The following is a 26,804-nucleotide window of genomic DNA, read 5'->3' as shown; positions in this document are numbered from 1 at the left end:
AAAAAAAAAAAAAAAAGCATTTGACATCCTACAAAGTGAAACGAAACATACACGCTTCTTGTTAGAATTTCTGATTTTGAATTATATGCTTTGCCAAACGCTATACTGAACTATCAAGTGTTGTCTTCCAAGTTTGATGACTAAGGTTTGAAACGTGACCCTCGCTCAGGATCACCATTTCTTGGTTTGAGGGAAATTAGCCCAAGTCTGACTATAGCAGAGCTATGCTGATACAGGAGCTCCTGGCACAAACAAGACTCCAGCTGTGGGAAGGGACAAGCAGCAGAGGCCAGTGGGCCTGGTGTTATGCTCCTGCATCTAGCTGACAACCAGGTCAGGTAGTAACTCTACCTATCTCACAGTAAAGCAAAGGAAGCCACACAGCTCCTCTCCTTGGTTCTCTTATGGCTCTGTTATCTCCATATTTTGAATGACATCATGCCGTTTGCTTTTACTAGCATAATTTAGCTAGAATGGCTGCTTTGTTTTCTAGCATTCAAGAAAACTGCACATAATAGAGTGTTTCACTTTTATGGTATCAAAATACCTCATCTTATCAAGCATTTCCATTTTTGTTAATGTAAGTTTCTATATCCATTCCCTCTATTTTATTAGTTACAGTGACTTACTCTGATTACCTTAGTAATTGCTTAGTAAATCAGGTTAACAAAATCAGTTAATCTTGGTTAGACTGAAATCCAACACCACTTGAGACAATCCTGTCTTCTGGCAGCCTGGCATGGTTTCAAGCATTTCAGGTACAAGGAACAAAAGTACTGTCCATACCCTCACCCATCCCACAGCAGTCATCAACAAGGTTTGTTGGTTTGTTTTTGGGTTTTTTTTTTTGTTTGTTTTCCTTTTTTTGGACTGATGTTAGCACTGGTTCTAACTGTACATCAATTCAGAACAGTTTACAGACTAATTCCACCATTTGAGAGCTCAGGGGCAGAAAATAGCAACATTACTGAAGATCAAAACCCAAATGGTTTGAGAGACTCATCATTTATCTCACCTCAGTACAAACTCCTTCCTCTATCCTCAGACTAGGAAGGTACCTCCTCCTACTTTCGCAAGTAAGTTGAGATCTGGTAAGAGAAACTAGGTGTGTAGTAAGTGTTAATCACCTTTCAACCATCATTCTTCATGCTAACTGGCAGCCTCAGAGGCCAGCAACTTCTCTTGCTCTACTACTAGAGACTGTACTACTTCTACTGCAACATCCTCACCTGAATGTTAACTGATGAGTGTTGACAAGCTCACGTATAGGAAACGCCCTGGCAGCTTTGATAGGTGTCTTCAGAAGAGAGCCTTGAAAATCCCTACCACCACATGCACACACAAAACCCCATACAACACTTAGAGGGAAGTATGTTGTATTAACGTTAAACATACCTATGAAGTGTTAGAGAGCTCCGCAACACTCAGTCGCTCCTGCTACCTCTGAATAATTTATTCTCACAAAAAATCAGAGGAATTTAAATTAGAAAAAATCCTTACTTATACTTTTAAAACAACTTCAATTAAAAATGACCATTAGAATCAGCTGATGACTGGTCATGTTTGTCACATGATGGTAGAAGGCGGCACTGATCTAAATAAACAGTCTTGTTTTTTTGAAAATTTTTGTAGATAAGACCAACCCAGCTATGATTTAGCTGTAATCTGAGTAGATGAACATATTGTCAGATATATTTTAGCTGCCTGGACACCGCAAAATTAAAGTCTTAACATTTAACACAGTCATTTATTTTAAAATATTTAATGTTATTCCAAGATAAAGGAAAAGAGACATCATCTGCAAATCTGCAGATTTGGAGTTACTTTGTAAGTCAACACAATTGATAAAAAGCTATTAAGTCACTGATCGGTAATGGGAAGCTGAGAACCAGTCCTAAGTTACTTGCTGGCCTTTAGCATCTTTGTTATCCTTTGTTCCATGGGTTCTCCCAACCTGACTGTACAAACCTTTCTTCTTGTCTGCCCTTCTGATTCATTCCCTAGCAAACCACTGCAGGCTAAATATGTAACAGCAGCTCCCCTTTAAGGGAAGAGGATTTCCTAGGAACATCACCACAAGACTGACATTTCGGAGATAAAAATGCGTATCTAAACCTGTGCTTTGTACGGGTTTTGCTTATAAAAGACAACCTAATTTGTTCCTTCTTTAGAATTTTGTATGCCCCATGAAATAGAGCTATTCTTTTATGGCATCTGCACTTTCATTTCATTTCACTTCAACTTCACTCTTGTTATGAGGATACAGACTAATTCTGACGGGCTTGCTTGTGGTGCCAATAGTGTTTTGTTAACTGAGCAGAATTAAGGGTTGAAAGAAAAAAAAAATCTAAAATCCAAGTCAAAAGATAAATACTTCATTATAAATACTCTGGATATGTTATAAACCCTTTCCCCTAGAAGTGTGCTGTGCTGAAACATTTCATTAAATCTTTGACACTTTAAAATACTGTCAAGATTATTCTTCCAAAGCCTTACCATAAGATTTATTCCAACATTTGTTCTGTGGGGTGACGTAAAAGATTATTTATTTGTGATAAATGAATTAATCCTACAAGTATGAGCTGAGTATTCTGTCATGGCTTTCTGCTGGAAGACCTCTGCAGAAACTATACAAGCCATGCACTGAAAAGGTAAAAGATGGATCACTTAGTTTAAGGTATTCCCTGAAGGACAACAGATCAATCAAGTCATGCCATGTTTTCAGTTCTATTTGCTCAGTGTCATCCAAGTACTGACACGGTGGCTGTCTCCATTGTATCTTCATTTCAACTAATTATGAATGGCAAAATGCAGGTCAAAGGTGAAACTTTAAAGGCTAGAGAGAGACTGCAGACTACGAAAGCAGAAAAAACACCAGCAGCCAATGTGAAATGCCTGTCATTGAGACAAGAGCTGTACTCTTCATCTGAAAGAATCTTGGGGGTACTTAAGAAAATTCAAAGGAATAATAGGTCAGTTGGGAAAATTCATTAAAACAGGAGTTGTGTGGCTATCTGGGCAATTTACATTGAAAAATTCATAAAGCATTTACTGAGAAGTATTTACTCATTAATAAATAGAGCAAATAGTACATGAAAATAAATCCTGAGCTGCTCAGGGAATTCATGCTGTGTAGATTTATCTCTAGTTCTATTTATGCACTACTAAATTTGCCTGCTAAATATGGAAACGGTTAAAAAACCTTTGACATACAGGTGAAAAGCTTCGGTCAGTCTTATTTCAGCTTATATAGGCCAGCAGGTCCATGACATCCTTATATGCCTATTCGTGGCAACTGTTCATGCAAAAAAACCTCCAACCCAGCACTCATGTATTTGTATACTTGGAATTAAGAACCACACTTTAAAAAATTTAACTTGCACTACTTACTTATGTGGAAAAAGGACAAAATAGCAGAAATTACTTGTTAACACAGCCACGCTACCAAATTTAAATGAATAACCAACTCCAGAAAAAGTTCAAAACTATGCAGAACATCTAAGGAACCTCATATATTAGCATATTTCCTGGCGTACAATCTAATTTTTAAAAAGTGTAGTAAGTTCATATTTATTTGAATGAACTCTACTCTTGACTGGGAACTGGGAGTATAGTTGCAAGTGACCAGAACTTTTGTACAAATTCACAAAATTCAATTTATTTTCTAGCACCTTTATGAAACTAATAAATGCCGTTTGTAGAAATTAGAATACTGGCTTGAATACTATGTTCAATATTGCTTCTGCAATTCAAGCACTAAAAAGCCAAATGATCCTGCAGTGCTTTAGCTCCAAAGACCAGATGTCTGAAGTATATAACGTATTTCAAAATGAAAATTCAGATAGAATGCTATTTCTTTGGAAAAAAAACCCAAAACCAAAAACAAACAAACCAAAACCAAAACCCCACAGGCTATTTTTCAGAAATTATTTCTAAAAGTCTGGTAGTGAGAGAAAGATAGACAGACTAGTAAAAATTTCCATAGGAGTATGACAAATGGTCTGATGGCTGGTCATTCCAAATCAAGCTAAAAGTACATCCACACCACCTTCTTAATTAAAAAGGTTTTAAACAGTCTTGTGTGATTTTATTATTGGGTACAGTGGCTTCTGAGGGATGAAAAGAAAGGACGTAAGTTGCTTACAATAAAGTCATTTGCCTATAGAGCAATCTCCTAAATTCTGAAAGCAAAAAGAAGTAAATCAGAAGTCAAATGACCAATGTGAAAAAAAAACTCAGCCAAGAGAGTCATAAGGTACGGGTCTCTTGATCACCTGATCTTCCTTGCCTCCCCTTTCCCCTAGCTTCCACTGCTACTGTCATCATCCTCTATCGCAACCAGTAGTGCTGTCTTCTTTCAATTTGTTTCCTCATTTCTGTTTTTTCATTAAGCATCTCTTCCATGATAAAATCTTCACATCCACAGACCTCAGTTCAGGTCTAAAAACTGAGTCATTCATTTTCTCCTGCTTCTCCTGCATATCTTGTCCCCTTTTTATCCTCCAAATCTCACTGGGGTCTGGTTCTCTCATCTACGAGAGTGGAATTATCACAGGAAAAGTTCTTAGAAGTTTGAATTTTGTCTCTTCTGGAAGTTTCCCCCTTTTCTATTTTCTCCATAACTTACTGGTTTACAGATCTTTTCTCCAGGATAAAGACAGAAAAATTTTGCGTTCCATCAGCAACTGGTTTCCTGTCATAGTGTTATATATACTACTTACACTCGGTCAGTTCACCTGCACCTGAAGTAAAGCAGAGAATAACTGCAATGTAAACGGTGAAAAGAGAATCCCAGACTAACAAACTACTTTAATCGATGGCATTTTCATAGAATGTAGCAAAAAAACAGATGGGGGAAAGACAAAATTCTGGAATATGCCTACTGAGGCACAGAGCTGGTACTAGGAAGCTGAAGGTGACTGACTGATCATAAAACTTTTTTTAAGAGCTAAGGGTCACTTTAATCTAAAGAATGTCTGAGAACTTCTGGTGCAAACTGAAGTGGTTTTAATACTCAACAATGCTGACTGGCTTTAAGAAGCTATGTGGGACAGTCCTTAACACAACTGCCTCAGGGACAGGATGCCTGGGTTCTACTTTTGGTTTCTTACCCAAGACCACCAAACAACCCCCAAACAAAAGCAAAGTTATTATAAACTGAAAAAACACCACCACGTTCTTAAGTACTGCTGCAGGCACCTTTGCTAACAAAAAGTCATGCCATTATGTTATTTATGTACTCTGAATTAAAACAAAACCAGAACTTCTTTAGGTGAAAAAAAGCTTGGTGGAACACAAAGAAACACAATCCTGTTACTAGGACATTTTTTCAAAAGTTAATATTGTATAAATTCAGTCAATAGCAGTACAATAGACAACCAGTCAAACCACACAGAAACAGCAGTCAAGCAGAAACAAATAAAGATGTTACCTCCATTTCATACATGGGTGGCCCCAGGATATCTTTTAAAGCATGGAAATCAATTAAAATCGGCATTTCAGGTGGCAGAGCCAGGTCAGCTGTGTCACTGATGGATTCTGTTTTTGCATCTTCTGTGACATGCTCTTTGCAATCTAAGAGAAGAAAATATAATTTAGGATTTGCAGCAGTCTTTCTTGACACAGGAATTAAAAAAATCATGAAAAAATATTTAAAGAAATGCTCAGAAAGTTAATGAAAGTGTACTTAAACCATCTTTCACAAAAATCTTGTCAAATTAAAGATAATATGGCATCAAATTTAATTATTACGCCGAAACATGTTCCAACTGTTTAGCAAAGATAATACTAAATTTAGAGCACTGATCTAGACATGCAACTCACTTGGCTGAAATGCATTTTAAACTAGGTCAAATAGCAAAACACATGAAGTTCATTTAGGACTCTGCACTTTTCATCAGATTTGCGCATAAAACAGTATTTGTAGGAGATGATTATGTTTAACATAGTGTAACACACAATACGGAGCTGAATGTGGAAATACAAAAGTTCAGTAACTACTGCTCTTTTTACGTACGTTTACAACTGCACTCTCTGCGGTCTTTCTGCAAGGATTTAAATGCTTAACTTCTGGCACTAATAATTAAGTCCTGTCAAATAAAGTAAGAGCATTTTTGGCCAGATTTACATACATTACTTTGCCGCACAGCTGCATTACATTCAGTAACATCTCATTGCACAGTATCCAACAAGGACAGCGTACCTTACTGCTCTGTAACTCTGCCTTCCACACCCCAGCCCTCGCACACAGGCGCTCAACACCAGCTGACTGGGCGCAGGACAAGCTGCTACAGGTAGATCACACAGAAACCAGCTCCACTGGAAGCCTAACTCATCCAGCCCTGGTGTGCCGCCTCCTTCCAGGCTGTCAGATGGAACCACTACCCCAACATAGCACAGCCCACCTTTATCGCAGCCTATGCAGCACACGTTCTGACATTACACTTTTTACTTTGATTTTTGTCTCTTATGACTTCTACGGTTTTACTTAATCATAGCATGGTTTGGGTTGGAAGGGACCTTTAAAGATCATCTAGTCCAATCGCCACCATATGCAGGGACACCTTTCACTAGATCAGGTTGCTTAATTCAGGTCAAAATTGATGGCCCTTGTTTGTTCAACAGCCAGTTCAGCACACACGGTCCTTGTTCAGTGAAAAAAAAAAAAAAAATTAAAAAAAAATCAATTTCAGTAAACAACTTCACTTGTATATTTTGTCCCGAAATATACTTACACAGGGCTCTGCTCTTTTCATTGTCGGATGAGATAATGAAAAGTTCAAATTATTAGGCATTTTCAAAAATACCTACAGGTGTGAAGGTCCCTCTTCAGGAAAGGCTATAAAACCCAATTAGCCTGACACTTTTGAATGCAATATACTCAAGCACCATCAAGAAGGGATCACATAATTAAAGCAATAGTTATGGATGCAAAAATGTGCTCTTTCCTTCCTCCATGTATAGTATGATTGTATTTCTTACCTATACAATTGTTTCCTTAGCAGCATTTCCTTAAAATTTCTGTTTTCTCTACAAACGTGTGTTCTATACAAAAGTGAATTGCAACGGGGACCAGATAAATATCAAAGCCTCAAAACTGTTTTAAATCTAACTACACAGCTGGTTGTTTGCATGAATAAGCTCAAGAACTTAAACATCATTTGTACTAGGCCTACACAGCACATTTACTTAAGCGACTGTATACAGAAGGAGAAAGTAAGCAGGGAGTCATTTCCCCACAGAATTTGATCCAGATGCAAAAGGCTCATTACCATTTTCTCAAGAGCCCCACGCGGTATTTTAGTGAAACATATCAGAGAAATGAAAAATACTTGAACAATCCAGATGTTTCTAAGGTCTATATTACGCAGGAACGTATACTGAGCTTCAAGACTTCTGCACCACATTTTGGGAAATTACCTGCTGTTGCTGCCTTTCTTTGAATTGTTTTTTATTTTCAACAAAGAAACAGTCTTCCTTTGCATATTAATACATGCACAATAATCGAAGATCCAGGCATTGAAATAATTACAGAAAAACACAGATCACTGATCTAATCTATTTAACATAACATTGAGAGGTGCTCTGTGCTGCAAAAGTAATTCTCAGAATGGATGAAGAGAGAATGTCTCCTTTCACAAGACACAAACTATCCTTTTATTAATCCTGATATATAAAGGCCTTCTTACAGTTAATTTTGTTGCAGTGCAATTCTCACTAATGGTTTCATACAGTATCAAGGAAAACATTCTATATCACCACTACCATAACACCACCAACTCAGCTTTCATTCAGGACTCAAATCTAATAGTTATTATCCAACAGCCACTAATCTTTCCATTGTACAACTCAATGCTCCATGCATAAATCCCATTCCTTTACAGTAAACACCGCCTTTGTCAGGTGGCCCTCCTGTTGATCCAGCAGGTCTCTGCATTTTTGTTGAACTACTATTTCTGTACATAATACATTCAAACATAAATACTAGCAAGTCTAGGAAACATTATCCTGCATGCTATTCTTGCAACTCGGACTGCAACTCAACACTACGGGTCTTCAAAACCTGAGTAATTTGATATGAAAATTCACATTTTAAAACAAAACCGAGTTTAAAACCAACTGCTTTTGTTCTATACCAAGATTTTACTGCCTAACAAACACCATTTTCCATTTCTGCTTGCTCTTTTTTCACCTAGTTCTATGTATATAACTGAAGGAGACAGACTTCTTGTAAACAAATCCGTAGGTAATTTTTGAGGCCACCTGACCTACTAAAGGAATCAGAAACTCTTTCTTTGAGTTTATATAATCTAATTAGTAGACCCCATTTTATAATCTGTAACAATAACAAACTCCAGACTTTTTCTAAAAATATTAACCCAAATTCTGACATTATCTAATTTTCTATAAAAGCACACAGTGATGTTCCAAAGATAATTACAAACACTAACTTTTTATTTGAAGGAAAAAATATCTTCTTTCGTCACCTTTATAGAAGTGCTGACTATGAAGAATTTATAAAGGTGCGAGTAATTAAGATTGCCATTAATGATGACAAATACATGTTCCCTACCTATCCCAGACGAACAGCCACAAACCATAGTACAAGTTAAATGACACATTTATCTAAAATAAGACAGTAAATTCAAGTCTTCAGAAACAGAACTTTTGGTTAGGATAACAGCTTATCCATTTTACATTTTGAATAGAGTTGGAGAAATAAGGTAAAAAGGCAAAAAGTGCCCTTAACAGAGCTCCACATTGCACTGGAGGAACCACTTGCTGATATACTACTACATTGCTGCCTAAACAAAAGAAGCATGGTACTGAGTTGTTTTAACATTTAAAAATTGGAGAAACTAAAAAAAGAAACAAAAAAATCCCAACCCCAAACAAACAAACAAAAACCAAAACCCCCAAACCCTAACCAACAGCACTCTCCAAAACACAAAAATAGTCCCCAAAACAACCAACCAACAGAAGATTATGTTTGTAAAATTTTCTGAGTAGAATCTGCAGCTTCTTAACAAAGATCACAACAATATTCCTCAACAACCTGCCTTTGCAAGTTCCCAAAACGAAAAAAAAATCTTGCATGTAAATACTGGATTTGTAAGAAAAGGGACTCATAAGGAAACACACTGACAATGAATTACTATATATAATTCAGGATTTAATCTAAAAAGGAATTCCACGGCACAAAGATTTAAGAATTTAAGACTGCTACTTTCTTCTAGAGATATAATGGAAATGAGCAAATAGAAGAGCCCAAAACTTCCTCAACATGTGGCAATTTCTCAGCTCCTCATAAAAACATTTAAATTAAGCACTAGTAATACATAAGTCTTAAACCCAAAGATTTCTAGCCATACTTACTGGTCAAGATAGAAGAATATAATAAAAACTTAAAATTTGTAAACAGCTTTTAACATAACATATTCTGATTTGCAGAATTACTATGGAGAGGTACAAGAAAGAACATAAGCATGAAAGAAAAGGTTTCAAGTCTGTGGGCAAGTAAAGGGAAAGTAGCATGTTCTTTTTGCTCAGCTGATTTACTGGCAGATGCTTCAGCACATGACAAACAGACCCAGAATTCTTTCAGCCCCTCCAAACTAACAAACTCCACAATGCTACACTTAAGTAGGAAAGGTCGGGATTGCCCTTGTTGACGGCAGTTCACATTCAAAGCCAGGCATAACGTGAAACTACACCTTAAAAGCAACTTTCCATTGTCCAACTTAAATCTTAAAACTTAAACTACATACTTTTCTTTTGGAAAGGAACTCCTTCCTGGGGCCCCAATCCTACTAACACCTACTTGTATACCTAAATTTAACGCTACGTGCATTTTTCCCCACAGGATCAGAAAATTTCTCTTTTCACGAAATAATTACATTCCACCAATTCTGATCTAGAATAACAACACGTACTTGAAGCACGTGAATTTGAGGTTTTCATGCAGGAATATCTAGATAAGTTAACATGGTAAAAAAAACCTGTATATAAACCCAACTTTTCATATCATTTATGCCTCTTTGGCCTAAAATAGAAAAGACATTCCATGCAATTTTTAGAAAGAACCACATATTACAGTCTGCAGAGCTGATAAGTATACTAATGCCGGCACAGCTGAGCTCAAACTTGAGTTCCTACAGTCATTCCACTGGGGGATTTATGCTGATCAGATTTCATAAACCCATTTCCCAGTGCTATGGGAGATCCCATGCGGCTGGAAGTACTGAGTTTTGGCTAGAACACAGAACAGGTCACTTTTTGCAAGAGCAGTGATGTTTAGCCTGATGTTATGATTAAGGCCCTTATACATACTAAAAACAAGCAAAAACCCCCACAGTCATGCATAATAATGTTTTGTGAATAAAATGCATTATACCCAAGTTGAGGGAGGGACAGTAAAGACTACATGTTTCAGTTGATGTTGACCACGTCAGTTAAACTTGCATTTAAACTCAAAACCAAGTGTTGTTTCATCTACAAGGAGAAAAACAAACTGTATTGTATTACTGGGTTACAGAAATATTTAAGTACTCCAAAAGCCTTGGTTTCAACATAGACAGAATCCTCATTTAATCACATTTCGTTATTAAATATTACCCGTCCTAAACCTCCTTTCAAGTCTGAGTTAGACAAATCATTTTTCACTCTGGTTTTCAACTGTTGTATCATGATACGATGCCTTAGTGCACAGTTGCTGCATTGTATTCTCAAGGCAGTTGCACTAAAATAGGAAGGAGAGTTTCACATATTTTTGTGACTCCTAGAATTTCTTCTAGTGTCAAAGACTAGCTGAGTGTCTCATAAATCTTAGATAGTGTTTCAGTAAAATATCAGATAGTGTTACTGTACACAGGGATGTCTCCCCAGAGAGGTCTGAAAACTGACTCCATTTGCTTTTGCTGAAGTTCACTGTACAAATTCAACGATTGATGCAAACTAACACTCCTCCACTTGCCAATTCCATCATAAAGCTCAGGAGTCAAAGGAGCGAAGGCGACAATACAAAGCTGCCAGTGTATTTCAGTCATGCATTTTTGAAAGGCACTAAACACGGCTTCACAGCATATCTCCTAGTAGCAGTTCTGCTATGGCAGGTATCCTCCATTTTTAGAGCCTACTATCAAACTGTGTCAAAAGCCTGATGTTTACAAAGCCTTGAAAACAGATGCTTCACTGACTTAATAATCTGATTTAATATAACAATATAACAACGGATTTTCTGTGCTTCTACCACCTAATGTCTTTCAACTTTTATTACAAACCCACAAGCCAGAAGGGACTCAGCTGAATAAACACAATAGGCACCGCATTACTATTCTGATATGCTACGAATCATACACAAATTCTGCTTTGGCAAGTTAGAAACTACAAGGCAAGGCTGTAGCTTGCCCTCTCATATTCACACCTCATGACATATGAATGCACTAACTGTAGAGTCTCAATCCCACATCAGTAACTGACAAATGTGTAAAGCAAAAGTGTATCATAGGTCTTTTTGTAAAGATAAAGAAAAAAATAATCAAGAATTAATTATTAATGACACTATTAAGAGACAGCAACTTGATTAACTATTCTTCCAGAGTCATTTGTTATATGAAATAAAAATTAATCATCACTATGTGCAACTGCACAAATGCCCGCTAATCAATAGGAAAAAAAAAATTTCAAAGAAATAAGGCTACAAATCTCATTACTTGCATCAACTTGCAAGTATTTGGGGATATTTCCGAGTTTTGTTTTTAATACTTGGTTGTTTCCAACAGACTGAATAAAAACAAAACAAAAACATTTTTAAAAATAAGTGTCCTATTCTCATACACTTCCAACAAGTGACATATTCTGCTAAAAATACAGCAGGGTATAAGCACATTATTAGTACAATATAAAACACATTTTGCAAACTGCACCATTCTATATATGTCTTCATAATACTGAAGATTAACTATAGAGCCACCTGTCTCTTGGACTCCCTTTGATTAATACAGCTTTTTCTTACAGATAGTTTCAATTCCAGAAGTACAAAGGCAACTCTTCCCAGCTCATTTCTTCTGGGCTTACTCCAAATTGTGTGTCAACAAAATGCTAGCATTTTGCCCTCTTTTGAAGCACTTAGCTGGCTGTTTTCGCTTACCTTTCATAAATTGCAGGTCTAGTACTAATTTTAACAGTGTATAATTTTAACAGTGTAAATACCTAAGTTGCAAGTACAGTTCTAATTTTAATAATGTAAATACCTCTTTCACTGGATTAAGATGTTTAATACAGTTCCTTTTTGTTCTTTGCTTTAACAGTAAAATGTTTCTTCTTTCAGTATCAGGAGTGGTGCTCTGAACCTACTTTTTGTTTATTTTATCAGAAGGCTTGAAGAGCAGAATGACACTTTCATTCAGCAATCACATTAGACCTTTCAAGCAAATCTTAGACATAGCTACCCTTCAGTACAAAGAAATGCTTCAAAAATATGTCCTGTCAAAACTACTATCAAAAAAGCAGCAGTAGAAAAGACACCTGATATTGCTTGAGGCTAGTAAGCCTGGCCACCACAGCCTATAGGCTCAGCTTTCTGGTTCAAGAGCAAGTTCAGCTATCACAGAAGTATCGACAAACTCAGTGTCTGACTTCAGAAAAATTCAGCACAGAAGAGAGAAGGTAGACAAGATGCATATAATATAAATGGAAAGCATTAATAAATATGTCTTAGAAGCTCTTCCTTTTAATGTAGATGGGACAATTTAAACTGCACAGTCATTCACACGTGCACAGCCACTGCTGCTGTGAGAGTTCACTTTAAGCCAAACATTCAGAGAAAACTGAGCTGAATCCACTTAAGCAAACACTGATTTGTAGAACAAATTCAATCTTCTGATATTACATTTTCCACAGACATTATGATGATCTTGGAAAACATAACAAGGTAAAAGAAGATTTCATTTTCAGAAGGGAAATACTGATTAGGGAAAAAGGGCATGGTAAAGCTGAAATGCTGTCAATAAACAGATTGCCACAGACAAGTTACAAAAGTTTTTACTACGGGTAAAACTCTTCTTCATATACTCTTCTAATTATATTTTTCATTTGTAAAAATACCAGTTATATTTCCTCCCCCAGGATTTACTCTCCGAAAGGAGTGGGGGGAGCACCACTCAGACTTGTAAACTGCCTTATTTTGAAGGAACGCATACTGAGTCAGCTTATTTGTCCTCCTCTAAACCAGTCCAGAACTATTCTAGCCGTACAGATGTTAAAATTTAAAGATTTTTTTCCACATCAGCTCAGTTGTGGCATCTTTCACAACATCAAACCAACAGGGGACTTTTAGTATTTTAAGTTTGTGAGTATTCTGGAGTAAAAGCAAGCAGCCATTCTGCAGCTTTTGCTTTCCAACGTTCTCTGGCACGCAGTTATTCTCTGACAAACTTGTCAGAAAGTGTCAACTGGACTCATTGCAGTCTATAAAAAACAAACAAACAAACAAAACACCCAACACCCTGCTTGCTAGATTTGTTGAGACTAAGGACTACCCACATTTTACATGTTCAGCTTCAGGTTTGAATTCTGTCCTTTCACATTTCTCACCCACTTTGAACTGTGGGGTCCTGCAGACATCTAGTGCTGCGACGAGCACTCTGAAACCTTCAACAGAAACCGGCTGTGTACGGCAAGATCCTCCGTCAGCAACTGGCTGGTATAAAAGCACAACTGTCTATGCTCTGCATGGTATGTTTCACCAAACACAGTATGGATGTTCAACTTCAGTTTTAGTAAAAAGAACATTAATTTGGGGATGAAAAAGGGAGCAGTCACCAGTTGCGTGCTGTCCTGGACTATGGGCCTGACTTCTTCCTTCCCGTCTTATATTTCAAGGCTAGAAAGAGGTCTACCTTTACTGGTGAAGCAGTTACCTGAGTATTTTTGATGTTTGAGAATTTTATCTTTAGTTTCCATTCAGTCTTTTGACGACTGGGAATGATAAATCACTATTGTCTGTATACATGGGAAACAAGAACAGACTTACTGAAGTTGATAAAGCTTCAAGAGACTTAAAATAAGTGCGGTCTTAAAGGCACACAAAAAGAGCGCCTAAGCCTTTCAAAATTTCAAACCTTTCAGGCAGACATTTCTTTTAGAGTACAACAAAATAGCTGGTTTGAGTTCTGAGCTGGTAGGGCATGCACAGCACAGTTAATCTCTTTAAATACAATAACTAAAGCCATGCTTAGTCCTCTATTAAAGAACAAAAGTGAAAGATTTGTGTAAAAAAGCCTAGGAAGACATAAAAACATACACAAATCATAATTGCGTACCTGTGATATGAAACAGATCCACTGTGCTTCTCAATTACCAACCTGGCAGGCTGAAATTACTCTACTTAAGTCCCAAACCATAATTCAGCACTACTTGAACCATGCATAACAAGAATATCACTCTATTTGCAAAGCTTTTAAAAACAGAGCCCTTAAAGAAGCAAAAAAAAGGAGAAAAGGTTGATGAATCAGCTTCCTGGTGACTACGTTAGAACTTTCAATAAAACACGCAAAAGATACACACCTTCTCCTTCACCCACTTCAGGACGATCTGGCTTTGTTTCTTTGTGCTGTCCTTCTGCCACTTTCACTGCCACTGCTCTGCAAATAGCTCCCAGCTTCCGATCCAGAGAGCGGACTCCTGCCTCTCTAGTGTATCTAGCACAGAGACAATTGGTTTACTGGTGGATATTATTTGTAGGAGAAATCTCTTTTGAATGTAAACACACCTTCTTTTTAAAAATACATCCAAATAAAATGAGATGTGACAGGCAGTGACACCTTGGGCTACTCTAATCAACAGAAAAAAAAATCCATGTGCTTTTATCAAATAATTGTGGTTTGCTTTTATCATGTGCTTTTATCAAATAATTGTAAAGAAAGACAAACTACTGAGTGGGAAGAAGACATGCCTAACACCTGGTGTCAAACCTTAGTGAAATGCTAAACAACGCTCCAATGCACTGAACTCTTCTCAGATGCATAACAATTTAAAGGAAGAACTATTTTAAAACTCAAAATACAGTTCACTGAAAGTTGAGGAACTGGCTGTAAAAGAATATTTTCTTTTAGATTATGAATTAAAAAAAACACCAGGCAATAACACTTACTAAATGCCAAAATGCTGTTCCTGGTCATAGTACACTTCAATTCACTGAATACTGATAAACTTTTTCCATTGGAAATTAGCTAGTTTCAAGTCTAAAAGATGTTCTGATCAGTATCTTTTCTCTCATGTCCAAGAAAAATGTAGTTCTAATTAATACAAGCTATTTAAAAAAAAAACCCACATCTTTTTTTTTTTAACCTAATTCCAATTTTTAGACAAATGTGGCCCCATCAAGTCACAGGAAACAAAGTGGTAATTTCCGTTTTTTTCTATGAAAATGACAGAAATAAAACTTAATTCTTTAAAATAAAGGTTGTCTGCTGCCAAGACCATGGCTTCACACACCGAACGCTGCAGGAATACTAGCTTCAAGTGTTCCTGCTTATTCACAGTGCTTTGCCAATTGTGTCAACACAACTGATTGTGAGCTGCACTCTAAGAGCCAGAGCAAGGAATTTTCTAGAGAAGGAAAGATGATTCGGTTTAGACAGCACAGCCAGACAGAGCTCAGGAAAGAGTAATTCCATAAATTACCAATTGTTGAACTTCTGAAGCTATTAAGGACAACAGATCTTAAGAAATGTTTTGTGTTATCGCTTAATAAATAATTTACTAGTCACCAGAAAAAGAAGTTATTTAAACTTAAAGCAATGAATAACAGATTTACCTGGTAATTATGTCCAAAGTGGTTACTTGTGGAATCTGTATTTGCTGTGGAGTCAGGCCGTGTTGTTCAAGCTGTTTAGGAATCAAGTGTCTATGTGCAATTTCAATTTTTTCTTCCTGTGTGTATCCTTCAAAAGAAAAATCAGATGTTTACTAATCTTTTTGCTTACACACTATAATATAACCAGATTTATTACCATTTATAATTGTATCTGATTGAATTTAACAAAAATACCCCAGCTATAATTTAAAAGGCTGTTGGTATGATACTTTGTGGTTATTAGTAACTTCCTGCGAACAAGAAGAATAGAAAGATCCCTTTCTTCACTGGAATCTTAAAAAGATGCATCAGCCAACAGTCAGTGGAATACAAAGAGACTGATTACTGAAAATATTGTTACAGAATGTACCAATGTATCTCCATATACCTGGAACTGAATTTTCCTAAGTGCAATGCTAAATTTGATTCTTATGACAGAGGCCATAATGAAGGCGTGCTGACTAGTCTCTTTTAACAATTCTGGCCATTCAGTCTAGATTTCTACCAGGCTTACCGTAAGGAACTGCTTTTTATTTCAGGAAAAGCACCCCAACATTGTTTAAGGACTTGCAATAGCCACTTTAATGAAAACACTGTAATGTTACCTGGAACTTGAATAATTTCCATTCTGTCCAGCAGAGCAGGTGGGATAGTAGCTGTAGTGTTGGCTGTAGCTATAAAAAGGACTTGGGACAGATCAAAGGCTACATTTAAGTAGTGATCGGTGAAACTGTGGTTTTGTTCTGGATCCAAGACCTTAACAAGAGTAAACACAAAACTGATGCAGTTGCTCGATTAGAAGTAAATAAAATATGCACATTTTTATTATATTCCATTTGGATCTGTCAAATCTGACCTTACATTCTTAAAATATGAATATTACTAAAGCCTGACCCTCAATATCCTACCTCACGACGATTCTAACTACATTCCACACCATATGCAAAAAAAAAAAAGATCATTTCCCCCATTCTTTTTACCCTTCTCTAAAGAAGGCTGCAGCATTTCTCCAGTCATCAAGCACCTCCTGTAAGCTATCTCCATGACCTTTCACAGATGTAGAGAGTGGCCTTTCAAGGACTTGAGAGCGCCCTTTCAAAAGCAGCCCATGTGGTCCCATGGACTTGTATGAGCAGAATTCTCTCAAGTAATCCCTGACTCCAATCCTCATCTGCTGCTGGTAGCTTTTCCTACTGTAAGCACACCAACCTGAGAGATCTCACTGTGAAGACCAAGGGGAAGAACACAGATTATCTCAGCCTTATCTGCTGCCACTAAATCACTTGCCCCTCTCGTTTAGCTTTGTCCAGGCTTTTACTGCTAATATAGCAGTAGAAGCTCTTCTTATTGCCCATGACATACCATGCAAGTCTTGACTCTAGGTGAGCCCTGGCTTTCCTAACACAATCTTTGCATTTTTCTTTTTCTTCCCAAATTTTGTGATTAAAAAAACAGAGACAAAATTAAGCAAGCACTGAAGAATAACACACAGTCTGACCAACCTCAAAAATTTACTCCACAAGTAGAACTATGGCTTAAATAACTGTTGTTTTCCTATTGCTTTTAGTATTACTTATGTGTGCTAACGTAACTCTTGCATATATTTAAGCTATTACTTCTATAGGCTGTTTTTCTGCATTAGATGACAAATATTCTATATATGCAGATCACGAGCATACTAAGGTGCTGTCTTATCATTTTTGTAGCAGTGCTGAAAATCGGAAGTTCATTGTATATAACAATCTACACTCGGCTTCTATATCACCACCTATGAACCACCTTCATTCCACACCCCTTGAAGTACTGCCACACTTTTCCTTCCCAAATGATGAATTATCAATGCTATGCCAACATGAATAATTCTCATGTTACAAATAATGGGACCTATGCATCTCCTGAGAAATAGCACACTGCTGTCAAAATAATTTATCTGCCTGTACCCAAATGAATGCACCCCTTGTCTTAGCAACTTGAATTATAGCCAAGAATGGTGTTGATAACTCTAAAAAACTGAATTTGAGCACTTCTTAGTTGGTTATGAAAGAAACAATTCTGAATTTTCATTACTCAAATTCTGTTCAGTCTTTGAAAAGTTAAAAATCTTTAGTACAACAATGTTCTATGATCACAACAAACTAGCAAAATACTTTTTTTACAGAATACAAGAAACAGCAGAAGTTTTTTAAAAACAGAACAATTTCTGATTTTATTTTGAAGTACTGCACAGAGTTAAGACTAATATTCGGAAATGTATTGTGACTGTAATAAAATACAAGTCACATGTTCTCCTTAATCTTAAAACATGCTGAGAAATATGCCTAAATTCTAAAACTAAGGTTGGGACTCAGTGAATGTTATTGTTTCTTGGCTATACGCTATTCAAAAGCTTCTTTTCTTGCCCTCCTCAGCAGGCAGCTGCTATCATTTACTCCCTTCTTTACTGATGAAGGCAAAGGCCTTGAAGTATCCTGACTAGCCAAGTACACCAATGCGTAATTCAATCAGAGTTCTCCAAGCATCTACAAACTGTCTTCAAACAAAGTAGCTCTATACCAAATATTACTCTCCCATTCAAAGTCTACTCTTGCAAATTTTTCAAAACTGATTTAAACAGCAAACCCTAATTCAACTTACTTTTTTTTTCACTGATAACATGGTATTTCCACAAAATTCCAGTCTATTGGAAGTAGTTGCAAATTCTTCAGCTAAAGATGTTGAAAAACAATGTATTCTGACAGACCAAGTTGATTTTTTATAACATTTATCTACATGCATGTTTATCTCTTTCTCCTTCTAGTCTGCAACTAGAAATCCTTATGAATCCTACTAACTGCTAATCTGGTGATTATAATATTATTTGCAAAGATATACAAAATAGTGATGCTGTACTCATGCACTAACAATAGTATCCAATAAAGGTAAAGGAAACTGTAATCAAAACCAACTCAGATTATATCTAAAAATGTGAATTATCTGAGATTTTGTACAAGGGCTAGCATTTCTGTGGAATAACAATTCTTTGTCATGGTAACTATTTCTTAGAATAAGACATAAACCAGTATCACACCTACACATTTAAACCAGATTTTCCAAAGCAAATAGAACTGTTCTTCAGCTAGGTATCTGTGCTAAAGTTCCATTTAAAAAGTTTTCAAAGATATTCAACCAATATAAAAATATTAAGTACAAAAAGAACATTCAGTGAACAAAACATCTTGGTTAATGTATGGCCGACAGCTCACACGCATACAAAGGCTTCTCTGTACCAGCTTTTTATTACCACAAAATCCAGAATAAGTTCCATGAACATTTAATTGCCTGGCTATGCTCCTGGTCTAATTTTCCTGCATACAAATACTCACTATCAGGCACTTGGATCCATTTCTGTTTTCTTGTGTTTTAAACAGAGCTCATCTAAATTTAGACTAAAACATTCCCTTGTTGATGAACAGTAACTGGAAATAGGAAGACATTCTGTTTTGCTTGAGCAACAACTCTGCAGAAGCACTAGAACTAAACACATATCCGGCAATTATAAAACATCAACCTTTGCTTCCAAGCTTACAGAGTACGGCAATTTTCTTCTTGAATATATCCCATTGTAGACAGTGAGAATTTAACACACCTACACATTAAGAAAAAAAGGATGTGCCTTTTATACTTAATGATGGCACTTACCAAACAAGAAGCAGCAGTCTGAAAACAAATGTGCCAGTTAGGTGACCACTTACTATTGTTTGCTCTCCTACATAATAGCAACCTTTGCTCATTCCAGATGGACTTTCCAACAATGTAAACCACAAAAAGCAGATGAAAATTAAGCTGTTATGTCCAGGCATGAGTTCTCCATTAGAAGAGGAGAAGCACCTGCTTCAGGATGTTTAGATAGCAGTAGAGGGATATACAGATCTCACATGGGAGCAGCCCAGACATGGTTAAGAGAGCAATTACTCCTCCAGATGCAACTAATGGTCAATTAGCATTGACTTACATAAAGACTGCATCCCAAGCAGAGAGTTGGAAGCTAACCTGACAAGCCTCAGCTGGAATAATCCATGGCAGGAGCTGAGCTGAATATCACTGAGAACGTGAATTTAAAATACGGAAAACAGAAACATCCCCAAGCCACAACAAAGTATCAAAAATTCAAACACAAATACTTAAAAATTAAATTAATTTTATTTGCCCTCACACACTTGATATGCTAGAAGAACAGAAATGCTAATTCTCTATGGCAAGACGGGGAATGAAAAATATATTAAAAGAAACAGCAAAGCTTGAATAACATTAACAATATTAATGTACAAATCTGGATTCATGATCAGAACACTTCCAAACAAAGTTATTCTCTTTCCAAGAAATGACAAATCATTACTGATTTTGGCTGCCTAGCAAACAACAGTCAGCTAGCCAACAAAATTTGGTTTTCAGGTATTTTTTTATCCATGCACTGACTAGGTTCAGGCCAGCTTAGCTCAATATCTAAAGGAGAAATGACAGAAGAAATACCAGAAAACTCAGAAAAAGAGCTCATCACCAGTAACAGCAAACAGTAAATAAAATCCCGGCAAGGGAAAAAGTAAAAAGAAAATGTATTTGAATATTTGTTACACTCTCCTGCTTGTTTTCCTTGCACTTAGAGGCTTTTCATACACCCTAGAAACGTGTGCTACACACTTGAGAAATACACAGGTAAAGGATCATAACTGTCATTTTTAAAAGCTATCCAAGTGAAGCCATGGTATTTTCTAGCACATTTAAATTATTACTAGTTCATGTTAACATGCAAAGATCAAAACAGAGCTCTCAAACCACAGCCTGTTCATATGCTGATTTTCTAAGAACTAGTTGGCCCTGTCAAAACAGTAATTTTACACTATCTAGCAGGAAGAAAATAATGACATTTGTAGAATGCCAATTGACATTTCATTTGCAGAAAGTCATACAGCATACAGATGAGCTCATGACACCTTAATTTAAGTAGCATTTTTCATATTCAAATCACTGTATTAAGCACTGTCAGTCAAAAAGAGTCATTAGAATGACTCTGTAGGGAAATATTACCAGAACCACTTTCATCCCCACCTACAACCGCCCAGCTACAGAAGTTACCATACTTTAAGTCTGACAACTGAAATGCTTCTAGGATTACGCCCTAAATCATTTCAGCGAAAGTGAGCCAGGCTAGCTCAGAAAATTTGGATAAATATCTTTTACTAAGCCAACTCCTTTTGACTGAAACAGGTAAAGAATGATCACAGAAGCAGTTCAGGTGAAACAGTGATTAGGATGGTAGCCCCTACAGCCAGAGGGAACATAAAAGAGAGGTAGACAGAGTAAAAATACAGCAGTATAAGGAAATTCTAAATGTGCAAAATAGCAAAACATTTAAGTGCACTAATGCTACATCTGCTCTGGACAGCCTCAAGCATTTCAGCCTAGTCCAGCCTTGCTGTACTATTACCTTCCTCATTCCTTCCTTTCCTCATCATCTGTGCTAGCACAGGAAGATATACACAGCCTTCTGCACTAAGGTGCTGGGGAAAGGCAATGCTCTTTGTTTCTTCCCCATAGCTGAAAAGACGCTCCTTCCTCTCTCCAGCAAACTGCTAGAATAAAACCGCTGAATATGCAAGTCGGTGGAAGAAGGAATTGTACTGGGATATCATCATGTATCATACTCCAGGGAAAAAGAAGGCAGAAAGAAGGTTCTGGCAACTCATTACTGGTCTCTGCTACAGACTCCTCTGATACGTGAAGCCTGCAAGGCATAGGCCTCCATTCATCATCTTCATAATCACCCAGGTTTTAGCCTCCCGAAATCCCAACAACTAACCTAATTAATTACATCTCAACAGTTGATGGATTTACAAAATATTCCAACAGTAACTCACCCACCAAAGTCTTTACTTGTGCCTCCTATATTTTACCTGTGTCTTTAAGCAAATCAATTTTAACACCTCTAAACTCTGTGATAAAATAACTACACCACATACTTCAAAATTAGATTGATTTATATCTTGGTCTGAGTCCCAGAATTTCAGAAAAAACACACTTAATAGCTGACTCTCATGGAAAGCAAACTCTCACCACATCATAGTCAGTCAAGGAGTAGGGACCTGGGACTTAAAGGAAAAACTTGAGTTTATAAAGTTAATTACAACACTAATTAAAGAAATGCTGCTAAAAGAACATGCAACTAGTCCGTATTAAACGGTAGGTAATACGCTCAGTTCCCATATAAGCTTGTGCCATCAAAAGCTTCAAAAATATATTAAAATTGTTCCAAGAAAGAAAGGGAAAACTTGAAAAAGTCCAGCTACCACCTGGCTGCTTTACAGTTCTTTCTTAGAGCTACCAGCATTTGGTCATTAAAAATCAATGTCTTGAAGTCCCCCAAATAAGTAATGCTTAAGGCTTGAACAGTCTTTAAATATAAAACCCGGCACAAAGTACATCCTTGTGTTTAAGTACAGATCACTGAAATTCGAGGTAGCTTACTTAGCATACCATATAAAGCATTTGCATTGAGCACAAGTAATTGACAGAAATCCAAAGATGTCAAAACACAGCAGCTGGTGTTTGAATAAAAAACCTGACACTGTCATGCTATCTTTTGTCCAGTGAATTTTCCTTTCTGCGTCCAGTACTTTAATTCTTTTTAATTACAAATGAAACAATGCTTGTAATTTAACATCTCTTACCTCAAGCAAGGCTGCTGCAGGATCCCCCTGCAAGCTCTTCCCCAGTTTATCAACCTCATCTAACAGGAATACTGGATTGTTAACCCCCACAGTCTTCAATCCATTGATTATTCTGCCAGGCATACTGCCAACATAGGTGCGCCTGTGAAAAATAAATGTATATAGGGAAAGAGGGACCAGCCACATGTAACAGGAGTAGAAACATCAGAAGTAAAACTCAAAAGAAAATATAAGAATAAGCAGCATTGTAACAATTCTTGCTTTTTTGTAAAACTTTTTGGAACTAGTTGATAAAACTATGGAATATGCATCTGAACTATTATAAGCAATTATATCAGCAGATGAAAATCCCAGTTCCATGGTACACTAGCTGGTCTGCAAAGATAAAAAGATGCATTAAAATATATCCAAACTTTATGGCTTGCAGGCATTTTACATGATTCAGTACAAGCCTCCTTGTACTGTATGAACAAGCAGAAGCAGTTTTGGGAACCTCATTAATACTAACATTTTCATCATGATGATACTGTGGTTTTTTGATCACAACAGAGCTCACACAGTTACAAATTAGGGCAAAATTCCAAATATGCTGAACTGTCAATGTATATATATACAGCATGCTTTAATTAATACTCACAAAAAATAACTGTATTTACTATGTCACTTCAACATGAAATAAAAACTAGAACAGTTCAACACAACAAAAAAGTTCTGAGTCTGAATTTTTCAGCAAAGGTGGTAAAAACTTTTTTTCACGATGCACAGAGCAATTACATTTTACATGCATCCCTTGTTTGCTCCACTTATCACAGCGTTTTCTGTTTGTGCCATAACCAAACAAAACACTATAATTAAGAGTATGAAACACTGGTCACTTAAGAAGAAAGAGATACATGAAGTGCTGAATTACAGCACCTATCTCATGACCCTCACAAAGCAGATATGCAGAACAGGCCTGCTTTGCCATCTGATGTGTTTTAATACAGTCCAAAATAAACAGGATGACATTTAGAAAGAAGAAACCAAAAATACCATGGGAGTAATTTCAAAAGATACTAGAGAAGACTATAAATATTAGAAAAACCCAACTCAAACCACACAGCAACAGTGTTAGTTTCATGTAATATTTAATCACTGAGGGAACAAATTCCAGTTACTACATTTAATTCTAGATCTGTGCAAAAATAAAAGTTTTTAAGATCTTCTAAACAGCCAGAAATGCAACAGGATCTCAGTTTACCTATTTACCACCTTCATGAGACAGCTGCTAAAGACTGGAGCAGCCTGCATGCAATAGTTTATCACCTCACTGCTTTTGGGTAGTCTTACTCGGCAGCGAGTGAGTGGATTCCTCTCCTATGAGGATTTCACTATGTAACATTTATTACAGATGAAGAATCTGCATGGGGGAGCTATTATATTAGCATTAGCATGCCACTTCATTCTCCATCTGCACACAGTCAACCTTGCCAAAAGAATTAAAGGATTCTATAAAATGCAATCAGAAAATTACAAGACTGAAGCAGAACCGAAGTTCACAGAAGTGAATAATTTACAAGTGCACTCAAATTAATCATTGTAGAATTTCTGGGGTTTCTTTGGGGTTTTTTGTTGTTATTTTTTTGTTTGTGGTTTTGGTTGGTTGCTGGCGGTGGTTTTGTTGTTCTTCTTGGGTTTGGTTTCTGTTTTTTTTTGTTTGTTTGGTGGGTTTGTTTTTTTTTTTTTTTAATCAAAAGGCACTTACTGCACTAGTAAATAATTTTATATGCTTCAGAGACAATGTAGCCTGACTGGTTTTAATATTCTATTTATGCCAGTAATAGGACAACATCATTAGGTAAACATCAAACATTCTTCTTTCTTGCTTGGTACATTATTCTCAAGTGCATGCCTAAAGACATACTTTTTTAATGCATGTTTTTGGTTTTATATACACAAAGTTTTAGCTGTTCCTTTTAAATTCTATGAAATTTTGAGATATCTATGTTCCATCTAGTTTTAAGAAACAGCTTTGGATTCTAAACTAAATGAAGGTAAACTGGGTTTCATTCGTCAAGGGAAAACACTGTGAATAATCACTCTCTTTCCTGCACCATCCAATTGCAACAACACAGGTCAAAAGACAATAAGTGCTAGGTACCAAAAGGTTTTCTGAATAATAAATGTGTTTGTTCATACCCATGCACACACACATAGCACTTTTAAAACTTTTTTAAAAATTTTTCAAATAGAAGCACTTAAAAAAACCAACCAACCAAACAGGAACAAGAAGAGATGTTCTTTCTTCAGATACAAAAAAGTTGTTGTTAATAGACTGAAATACTTTTTTTCCCCTCAAACAACCCTGAAAATAGACTTCAAGCCACAGTCATTTTAGATTCAAGTCTATTTGGGTATTTAATGACATATTTACACTTGTGGAAGATTCTCACAGATATAGCATCTTTCATTAAGATTTAACTGCTGTACACACTCAAGTTTCTTAACGTTTTAAAATAAATCATACACTAGGTAGGCTGAAGCACAATGTATCAAGATTTGCAGTGAAGAAAAAGCAGAAAAAAGCAAATATACTGAAGACAACTTTGACAAGCCAGGTGAGATCAATACCTTGGAGAAATACAATTTTAAGAGTACAAAAATCAAGTGGCTTCTAAAGCAAGCAATAAGAAAAACACTCTAACAGTGACAGAAAATCATTAATTTCTTTTTTTTTTTTTTTTTTAATGCACCCTGTCCAAAGCAAGCCTTGGGTCATGAGCTACTGTACAAAAAACTTAAATAGAAAACAGTCCAACTGAAATGGATCCAATGTTACGAAAAGTATGAAAGGGTTCCCTATACTAACTAAGAGTTCTTCAAGAAACTCACGCGTCAAAATTAAAGGAACTACTGTTGGAAATATGGAGCAGTTCTGCAAAATATTCGGTGTCCACAGAATTAAGATTAACAGATGAGAAAAGCACATGGTGGCTAGAAACATTCTGCTATTCTTTTCGTTACTGACAATTGACTATTCTTATTCTTCCTCTCTCATACTGTCTTCTTATTTGTATTTTCAATCATCTTTAAACATGGTAAATCTAAACAACTAATTCCAATATAAATGTTTAACCGATGCACTAAATCTCAAATAAATGCATGCTTAAATTTATTTATGTCATTTGATCAGGTATCATGACGTAGAAACTCAGACTATAAATTTTAGGTTAACAAATACCTACGTATCAATTCACTCTTTGTGTGTAACAGTGTAAATCTGTGACACATTTTCATTTAATCAAAAGACTCAAGATCTCCAAGGCAAGTCAAGAACACCAATGCAACTGTCATATGGAGGATGACCAAGAACAATAAGGTAGCATTTTACCTTGGAAATACATAGGTAGCCTGTTTCATTTCTAAATGGTTGTTATGGAACATACCTTAACACAAAAGTCCTGGGTAAGACAGACCCTGCAGATATTTACATATAAACCCACTAGAATACATGAAAATTACAAGCAGATATGGCCATTTGTCTGTCTGGACATTAACCTTTGCCTCGTAGCTTGAGTTTCAACTCTATACTGCTGTTTGTCAACAGCAGCCACCGAATGTGATGTTATTCATTATTTTCATTATTTTAGCTAGGGTTGAAAGGAGGAAAACCAATATTCTACATCTGCATTTTGATGATATAATGTGGCTTTGCTCATTTTTGATGCACTGTTTCTCTCCATGCATTAAACCTAGAAAGACAGTCAGCTGCTTTCCATTCAAAACGGGAAGTACAGATCAAGTTTCCTGGTTATCTCACTTGTGTAGCAACAACCAAAAAAAAACCCTTAAGAGCTTATGCCACAGAACGTGGGTAATTTAGTAATCTTTTTATTTATTTTTAAATCAGTGAAAAGTTACTTTAAAAAAAAACACTAGAGTTGTATAGTCTGTCATTGGGAGCTACGTATCCTAGAAAAAGCAAGAAAGACAGCTGGGAAGTCTAACTTTGTCAGCTCTCCCAATGTAAACTGGGAATGTGTATGAATTGGAACCCTTAAAACAGTACTAGTATTACTCATAAAAACACGACCCACTTTCTTCATACTGTTCTAAAGAAAAAAAGTTTTAATTTTTTTTTTAACTACACTGGTTTTCAAACTGCATACGTAGGCAAAGATAGCAAAGTTAATGCCACCAAAGAAACTATTTCCGAACTCACTAGTACAAGGTCACAGCTTATTATTTGCAAGGACAGAGGTTGC

At 36.4% G+C, this 26,804-nt stretch overlaps 1 protein-coding gene across 1 annotated transcript in view; it reads right to left on the bottom strand.

Moving 5' to 3' along the window:
- LONP2 (lon peptidase 2, peroxisomal) overlaps positions 1-26,804 on the bottom strand; it is a 45,848-nt gene that overhangs the window by 7,016 nt on the left and 12,028 nt on the right. The window contains exons 8-12 of the mRNA XM_082489545.1: positions 22,561-22,702; positions 16,462-16,612; positions 15,818-15,944; positions 14,566-14,699; positions 5,432-5,574 (exon numbers count right to left, since the gene is read on the bottom strand). Coding sequence (XP_082345671.1) covers positions 5,432-5,574; positions 14,566-14,699; positions 15,818-15,944; positions 16,462-16,612; positions 22,561-22,702 — 697 coding nt within the window. The remainder of the gene's footprint in view (positions 1-5,431; positions 5,575-14,565; positions 14,700-15,817; positions 15,945-16,461; positions 16,613-22,560; positions 22,703-26,804) is intronic.

Source organism: Vanellus vanellus, assembly GCF_965231255.1.
Source record: "Vanellus vanellus genome assembly, chromosome: 12".
NCBI lineage: Eukaryota > Metazoa > Chordata > Aves > Charadriiformes > Charadriidae > Vanellus > Vanellus vanellus.
This window is presented reverse-complemented; position numbering and strand designations above follow the sequence as displayed.